The 8694-nt window shown below is 41.3% G+C and overlaps 1 protein-coding gene across 1 annotated transcript in view; it reads right to left on the reverse strand.

Annotated features, from left to right (window-relative positions):
* APCDD1 (APC down-regulated 1) overlaps window positions 1-5804 on the reverse strand; it is a gene marked incomplete at its 5' end in the record, with an annotated part of 18284 nt that extends 12480 nt beyond the window's left edge. Inside the window, 2 exons of the mRNA XM_017729435.1 lie at window positions 3471-4002; window positions 5602-5804. Of these exons, the coding sequence (XP_017584924.1) occupies window positions 3471-4002; window positions 5602-5804 (735 nt within the window). The remainder of the gene's footprint in view (window positions 1-3470; window positions 4003-5601) is intronic.
* Between the last annotated feature and the right edge of the window lie 2890 nt (window positions 5805-8694).

Genomic DNA, 8694 nt, shown 5'->3' on the forward strand with positions numbered 1-8694 from the left:
TCCTAGCACTTTTTTGGTTTCTTGTGATGTTCCAGACCATGTCAGCCATATTCCTAAGTAATGATCTAACCAGAATGACCAGTCAGCACAGTCCTGCCCCATCCTTCCCGTTACTGTCACATGATAAAATAGCACAAGGAATTCTTTGTTTACAAAGCAATATTGCTGAGGCAATTACATGTGAAATAAGTCTCCCAGTACTGCTCTTGTACACATTTTCTGTAGTTTAGAGCAGACATTTGTGAAAACATCTTCTGTCCTGCACAGAGAACGAACACGGCATTCAAGCCTTCCTTCATGCTACAAGTCCCTGTATATGTTTGTGATATTACAACCAATCAGGCAGCCTCCTTGGTGTTGTCCTAACAGGGAACATTTTGTGTAATATACGTGATGATGGCCAAGCAGTTCCCCCATCCTGCCTTCCCACCCATGTGCTCTCCCATGCTGGCTGAAGAAGCTTCATGTGTGATAGCTTGAATCACTTGATAAACTTGCAACGTCAAGAGACATCAAAGATGTTCATCTCCATTCATCAGCCAGTCCTAACTGATATCTCAAGCCAGGTTAGAAAACAGCCAAGATAAATCTATATAGTGACTTATTCATCATCTGCACTCAAGAACTTCCATGTGTTTTACAGGAGGAATTTTTTTAAGGTATGTTCTTATCTAAGAGAATTCGTAAAGCCTTAAGAGATGACATATTATATGTTTTTTAAAGCTCCCTGATTTTATATGAACACTTAAGATATGGTAATCTGTGAATTTATTCAGATTTGTAGCTCAGCATAAAGCTGTCTGGTTTTTGGACAGCCCTTTTGATTTACCATCCCGTGGTGAAATTGCTGCAGGAATTTGGATAAGGTCCAATTCTATTTGTTTAAAATCCTGATCATGTGGCTTTGGCATTCCTAACATATCCAGCAATCATTTGCTTTTAATTACCGTTCATTTCAACCACATAAGTAATGAATGAGGCTACCACATCCAACTTACAGGCTGTGTAAACTCTTGGGCTGGGTGGAACTTTCTTCTATATAGAGGCTTCACTATAAATTTAACTCAAAATGTGCATCCTCTTAGCTTATTTTAGGCAGGCCTTTATGAGTCTAAAATATAAATAAATAAAAAGGAAATGAAAAAAGCCTTAAATGAAAGATTCCACACAATACACCTGATTCACTTCAGAAGCAATTTCCTGGCCTCCCCAACCTCTTGGTATGACTGTAGAAACCTTAAAAAAACAAGTTGATTTAACGTTTCTATTTATTCATGGTGTCCAGTTTCCAGAGGAGTCTGTGACTTGTAGTTTTAAACTCAATTTAGCATTTAAACTCATTTTCAGCTGGGTCCCAGTGGAGCAACAATTAGAAAAGGAAAAGAGTTCAAAAAGAAAGGGTTATAACCTTTCAATGGTATGTTTGCCTGGACTTCAAAAAAAAAAAAAAAGAAAAAAAGCACTTCTGTTACTATTCTTCCTACATTTGGCAAACAGTAGGTCAGAGGGCCTGTTGAGAACCTGTTGGTATAGAGATCTTCATGCTTAGGTACAAACCAACAAACCCACATCCTGGAATCTTTCACAGCAGCTGAGGCAAAGGTTCATTTTTTAGGGGTATTGCTATTTATATCATGCTGAAAGCCTAGTATCAGCAGGCCCAGCTTCTCTTAGCTAACCTGTCTCAAGAAACACACCTCTCTTACGCAAAATTTGGTCCTTAAGTTCGAACACTGTATTTTTGAGCCGCTATATTTTAGAGGGGAAAAAAGGATGCTACAGTAACAGAACAGATAGGCAGGAAAATCATTACCTGTGTGTCCTAAAATTGCAGCAGGCCAGGACAACAATCTTAATTTCATAAAGCTGGCTGAGCATACATCTGACTGCTCTGACTGTAATGAAATTACTACAAGGTGGAAGCGTAGGCATTTACTATATTATATATCAGCCCAGAATAAGACGCCCAGAATAAGACACCTAGATTAGACCAGAAAAAATACTCAGCTACAGTGATTTAAATCAAGATTTTGTCTCTGTTTCAAGTGGTTGGAAAAAGATCTACAGTCTTTTCTAGAACAGACACAATATAGCTGGTGTCTGACAATTTCTATCTACAGATACCTGCAAGAAAGGGATCTAGTAAAGAACCCTCACTCCCAAATCAGTAAAGTGAAAGTTGATGTGGTTGGTTGAATCAATTAAAGAAAAGCAAAATTTTGAAGAGGATTGTGCCATGGTACATCTGCTGCTGCTGCTGAAACTCTCTGTTTTGGGATGGTAAGTTTTAAAAGAAAACTCAAATTTGTCCTTGGTCACTTGAAGACAGCATAAGAATGACAGAAATTACAGCAGTTTTCATACATCAAAACAGTTGACTGTGGATTAAAATGATCCCTAGGCCAGGCTACAAAGCAATTAAAGGCAGATCACATAAAGATCTAACCTACTAAAATTTTTTGTTCACAGGAGACAGAAACAAGCCAGGGCAGACAGTTTTGAATGGAAGGGAAAGCCAAGGGTTTTTCATCAAAACTCTCCCTTCTCCTGTTGTGTTTCCTGCCATTGCTGATAAGCTGTAGCTGGTTTTTGAACCATTTGCGATGATGAAAAATGGTGGTAACCCATTAGCTGGAAGTGGCAATGCCCAGCTGGAGCACACCGACACCGCAGCACCTGGCAATGTGGTTCCAGTTGCTGCCTGCCTTTGAAATGTCACCAGGAAGGATCTATAAACAGCCTTCCTGCTACAGGCCATCAGTGTCTGCTCTGTTTGAGTTTTACTTAGCTTACTATGGGTTGATCAGTTCCCGATGAAGCTGAGGGCACTTTGAGGCCGCTTTTGAAAACTGAATTATCAAATGGAATTAGAGCCCCATTCAAAATTCACCTGTTTTTCATTTCATTAATGTGTGTGCCTATGTCAGGATCCATGACCTGCACAGTCCATCAGTTTTTTTCCCTTCATGCTGACCCATGTGTTTACCTTCCAATTCCTCGTCTCCTCCTCAGGTTATGGATCACCCAACATCCATATGCTGATATTCATATTTCATTTCCTCTCTCCCTGGCCCCCCATGCAGCTATAGAAGCATCCACTGATGCCTGCTCCTCTTCTGCTATCTCAGTTCTAAATGAAACCTTCCTCTCAGCTTCTAGCCTACAGCCATGGTCCCAGCCAACCACTCCTACTTCTGCCCACAAGTCTCTGATTCCATCTTCAGAGTGGCCTTTATTGACTTTAGTTCACCAGATTACTTTTTTTGCATATTTGATGCAGTCACATAAACCACAGTAAAGTTACTGTTCTCACAAAGTAAGTTCTGTGATCATCTGTTAATTAAGGCTGTAATCGACCCCCTGTATTAGAAGCACACTGGTTACACCAGTGCACTTAGAAGAACTGAGTGATCTGGGCTTTGTCATCAGAACCTTTAAAAGAGGTTAGATGCTAACCCACACACACGTACCTTGGCATTTTGAAGAGGAGGTTGGTAACTAGAGGGCCGATAGTACCTCCTCTGAGTAGCATCAGTGTGAATGTCTCCGAGGAATAGCTCCTCCACAAGGTGGTCTAAATTGTGGTGCAGGTACTGCTTCTCCACACGGATCAGCTGGAGTTCATGCATGGCAAAATTCAGAGCTTTGGTGCATTCACAGCCATTCTCTTCTCTCAGCAAATCATAGCTCACATCCTGCTCCCAGGGACTATCTTCTGGGATAAATCCAGGACACGTCTGGTTCACCAGCTCACTTAATTTTTTGGCTACTGCTTCGTTGTGGCATATGATCTGTATGTTGCGGAGCTGGTAGTCGGCCTCGGTGCCCCCCCGGATGATCCAGGACGCCTGTCGGAGACGTATTTTGCCACGTATGACTAAGGTGTAGATGGGGTTTGTGCAGCGATTGCCACCGTAATAGAACTGATAGGCCTTGAACGTATTGTTGTGGTAGAACCTGTAAGATCTTGTGATGAACTCTGGGCCTGCTCTGACTTCGCAGCTGTGGGAAGAAAGCAAGCGTGGAAACAAAATTTTAGCAAGGTGGCACATCATGTACACTACAAGCAACAAGCCCCACACAGGTCCACAGAGACACCTGGGTGCTACTGTCCCTCCAGCAGGAAGGGGAGTAAATAGGAACTAGGCATCTGTGGCCTGCCAATAATCCAACAATTCCCTCTGCTGCTATTAATATACTGTTTCATGATGATCATATCTAAAGGCTTTATCTTGTAGGCTTAAATACTTTGAATTGTGTTTTGCTTTTGCCTTTTGTCTAGGGACCACCATGTGACTCAATTCTTTGTTGAAAAGAGTAGCAGCTTATTAAACATCTATTGCTCTCTTTTGCATGGTAAATTTAGCAGAATGACTGATAACATCAGAAAGTGAAACGCAATACGTCCAGGGAACAGCACAAAGAACTGGCTTATAAGCTGCTCTAGAAGCTTCTCAGTGTAACTCCATGAGCTCTGGTCTGCTGAGGATATGCAGGATCATGTGCTCAGCTTTTTCACTCAAACATTCAACAGGGGTCGCAGTTAATGCAAACTTCTGACCATTAATGCAAAACTTCTACTTGGCTTGAATTTGGACCATGCAATATTCAGGTTTGGTTGGTTTTTTTCCTCTTTTTTTGACCCCCCCTTTTTTTTTTTTCTAAGAGTGTAAATGGCAGTTAAATTCCATTTCCTGTAGAAAGCCCTTCTTTGCCTTCAAACTTGTTCCCCTTGTCACCTCTACACTGCTTAATATAAACAGAATTGTTAAGGTTGGAAAAGACCTCTAAGACCACTGAGTCCAGCCCTTAACCCAGCATCACAATGTTCACTACCAAACCACATCCCAAGTGCCACATCTGCACACCTTTTGAACACTTCCAGAGATGTTAACTCCACCACTTCCCTGGGCAGCCTATTCCAGTGCCTGACCACCCTTACAGTGAAGAATTTTTTCCTAATATCTAATCTAAACCTCCCCTGGTGTAACTTGAGACCATTTCCTCTCATCCTGAAATACACTCCTTTCTGTTAAAAAACCCCCCAGCCTTTCCTACTACAAGTCACTTCCAATGAGCATGTGAATATTGCCTGCTGAGACACAGAAAGCAAAACAATCTCTGAAATACAAGTCATCAGGTATAAAGAGCAAAAGAACTAGTGAAATACAGCTAATAATTTCTTTTGCTAATAAAACCTGTGCTAGACACATGCTCTGAAAACAAGGACCCATTCAATGGATCTAAAGTATGGAGACAGATACAGTACAATGTTGTGTTTGAATGAGCATCCATTTTGGCAGCCTGGTAGGCTCCTTCCTATTCAGAGAGATTTAAAGATATTTCACAGCATGCTGTTTAAAATCCAGACAATGAACTGATTCAACAAGACAGCTTTATGGCATGCTATTTTAATGTACATAATGCTGCTCCTTCTCCTTTTATGCATAAATATAGAGAGAGCATCTGGCATTTAGAGCATCACCATACTAAAGAAAATATTTCCCCTGCTGTTGAAAGTGGGAATATTCATCCTTCCCTCTCTGGTTCTTTATCCCCTTCTCTTCCCCATCCCAAGCATCTTGTTTTATCTTTCCTTACCCAGTAGAGACCCAGTGGCCCTCAATATTGGGAGGCATTTGTACAGTGATCCGGGCTCCATTGTGAAGGTGTTTCAGCATATGATGGCACTGTGACTCCTTGAAAGCCCTCCAGGCACTCTTCTCCAAGGACCGAGGGTGGGACCTGCTGTCCGGGTGAAGAAGAGCAGAACCTTCTCCCAGCCCTGTGGTAGAAAGTGTAAATTATACCATGAGACCCTGCTGAGAAGGGCTTCAACGTGATAAGGATATTGTGACCATCTTGCATTGAATGACACTTGTTCATATTGTTATGTGTCTGGGCAAATACTGTTTACACTTATTTTCTCATCTGAAGAAAAAATGAAATTATGGAAGCTCTTCCTTTCTGTCACACCGCTAATAATCCATTACATAAACTTACTTTACGAAATAAACTGGGGAAATGAGCTTGAACTGAAGTGTTGGGTTTCCACACCCAGGAGATGTGGCTCTGAAACTGAATTTTATAGACACCTCTGAAATCTCTGGTCAGGACAATCAAAAACCTGGACTTTCAAACTTTCAGAAAGATGCATCCAGATCCAGACACAAACTTTGCGGTTTCAGCCCACCTCTAATTTGAACGCTTCTATAATAAACTTGCAAATAAAGCCTACTCTTTAAAGTCAAGGGAAAACAGATATTAAAAGCAAAGCCTCTGCACACAGGAAGCCTCTGTGATGACTGAAGTGGTCAATTAAAGGCAGATTCTTCTATTTTTATTTTAAAGGGGAAAAGGAATTTCAAAAGCTAACTTTATCTCCAGCACATAGTAATTTTGGTTTCCAGTAATGTATACATACAAAATCCACCAGCACGCTCTCTACACAATATTAATTGAACAAAATGAATACATAGCTTCAAAAGGAATGTGCCTTTACTCTTTTATGCACAGCCTGCTCTTAGATGTGTTGGAAAACACGGATCAAAAGAAAACCCCACATCTGGGGGTTAAAAGGTGACAAACATGAACCTTACATAATGTGTTGGAAACTGTATTACATTGCCAGAAGGAGTATGAGCACCAGAGAGCTAGAAAATGGATATGGGGAGGGGTGAAGGGGCTGCTTGAGTGCCTGGGAAGTTGGGGCAGCCATCTCTGGAAAGGGATGTGTCACTGTAACATGCTCCCAAGGGGCAGGGTGTGGGATTCATCCTGTTTTCTGGTGCCTTCTCAGCTCACCTGGATAAGAAACTGGGCTATTTGGGATCAATCACCAGTGAGAGCCACCCAGCACAGGATCCTATGCTCTATGCCCCAGGCCCCATCTAACACTTGGGCACATGCTTGGGCAGTGTTGCAGCATGGCTACAGCAATTACAAAAAAAATCAATCACAAAAGTATTATTCGGTGTTAGGTAGACACTTTCTTAAGCCTTTCCCATTTCCTATTGAAAAAAAAATAAATGGTGTCAGTGATTCATTATGTTGGCTAGGTCTTAGATGTTCTGGAAGAAACTTGGGTAACACCTGGGGAAACGGCACTGCCAAAATTATAAATACATGTCAACCATTAAAAACCAGCAATTCCTAAGCTAAACAGAAGCAAGGACTTATCCAGGAGACAGGGTAAAAAATGATCAGAAAGAATACAATAAATACCTTAACCTAAACAGTGCCCACCATTGAACAACACCAGGATTTAATGAGATTAATGAATACAACCTCACAAAATCTTTTCTGGAAAATCTGTTTGCTTTGTTATGTTGCAGCTTACAAACAATTCTTCAATGTGAATGAGAATTTATGGTCTTGCTTTCTATAGGGTAATAAATACTAGGGATACTTTGATATTTGAGCATACTGCCTGAGATGCCCTTACAGAAGCCTGATTTTCAGGGGCTCAGTATTTCTCCCTTTCTGGAAGTCAAGGCTTCTCAGGTATTTCTACATTGCTGAGCAGAGTTACTCCTGTTAGCACTGAACAACTCCCATTCTGCAGCCAGAAATGGGATGGCCATGACAGGGTGATGCTCTGCTTGAGCTGACTACATCTTTGGAGAGGGAGGATTTACTAGGTTGGGTCTGTGCTTCATGTCCATGTACAGCCTGCAAGGTACATGGCAGAGCTTGTAGTCACCAGTGCTAACTTTCAACATGGTGCCTCCTGCAAACAAATTATCTCACACTGAAAAAAGACTTTGAAAATTCACATTTCCTTTTGAAGTTGTTAAACATTTGAAATCTGCCCTCATGAGGAGGTTTTGAAATTGTTCAACTTGCTATTTCCAAGGCATATTTATTGTACCAGTTGCTTTTAAGCAGTTGTATTTTGCCTCGTTCATGTGATATAATTCATGAATACAGATGCATTTAGAAATTATTTATTCATTTAGACATACTTGGGTATTTAATTTCTTAAAGTGAAAATCCTTCTGTGGGAGGACACCATCTTGTATGTGCACATATCAAAGAAGAAAATGCAGTAACCACATCAGACATTCCCAATTATTCACTGAAGGAAATAATGAAAAGAAGGAGTTTTTGAAAAGAAGTCAAACTTCATGTGGTATTATACAGTGTCTTTTCCTTGATACAGCTCAAAAGCAACTGTGTCTCAGCCCTCCATGTCACATTAGTGTAGTTCTGCCTGTAACTTGCAAATGACAAACTGCAACCAGGGAAAGCAAGGGAGATTTGCATCGACAGCCCTAGAGGAAGGAGGGTATTTGTTTGGGACTCTGTCCCTCCAACTGTGACAAAAGAAGGCAAGAACAAATTCAGGCAGTTAAGAGAGGCATGAGAACATAATGAAGGCTGCAGAGACACAGGGAGAAATGTAGAAAACACACGTACAGAATGGTTTGGGTTGGAAGAAACCTTATAAATGATCCAGTTCCACTTCCTCCTGACCATGGGCAGAGACACCTTCCACAGGACCAGCTTTGTCAAGGCCCCATCCAACCTGGCCTTGAACACTTTCAGGGATGAGGCATCCACAACTTTCCTAGGCAACTTGTTCCACTGCCTCATCACTCTCACAGCAAAGATTTTCTTCCTAACATTGAATCTAAACCTGCCTTCTTTCAGTTTAAAGCCGTTCCCCTTGTCCTATCACTACATGCCTTTGTA

Source organism: Corvus brachyrhynchos, unplaced genomic scaffold (assembly GCF_000691975.1).
Source record: "Corvus brachyrhynchos isolate BGI_N302 unplaced genomic scaffold, ASM69197v1 scaffold331, whole genome shotgun sequence".
Taxonomy (NCBI): domain Eukaryota; kingdom Metazoa; phylum Chordata; class Aves; order Passeriformes; family Corvidae; genus Corvus; species Corvus brachyrhynchos.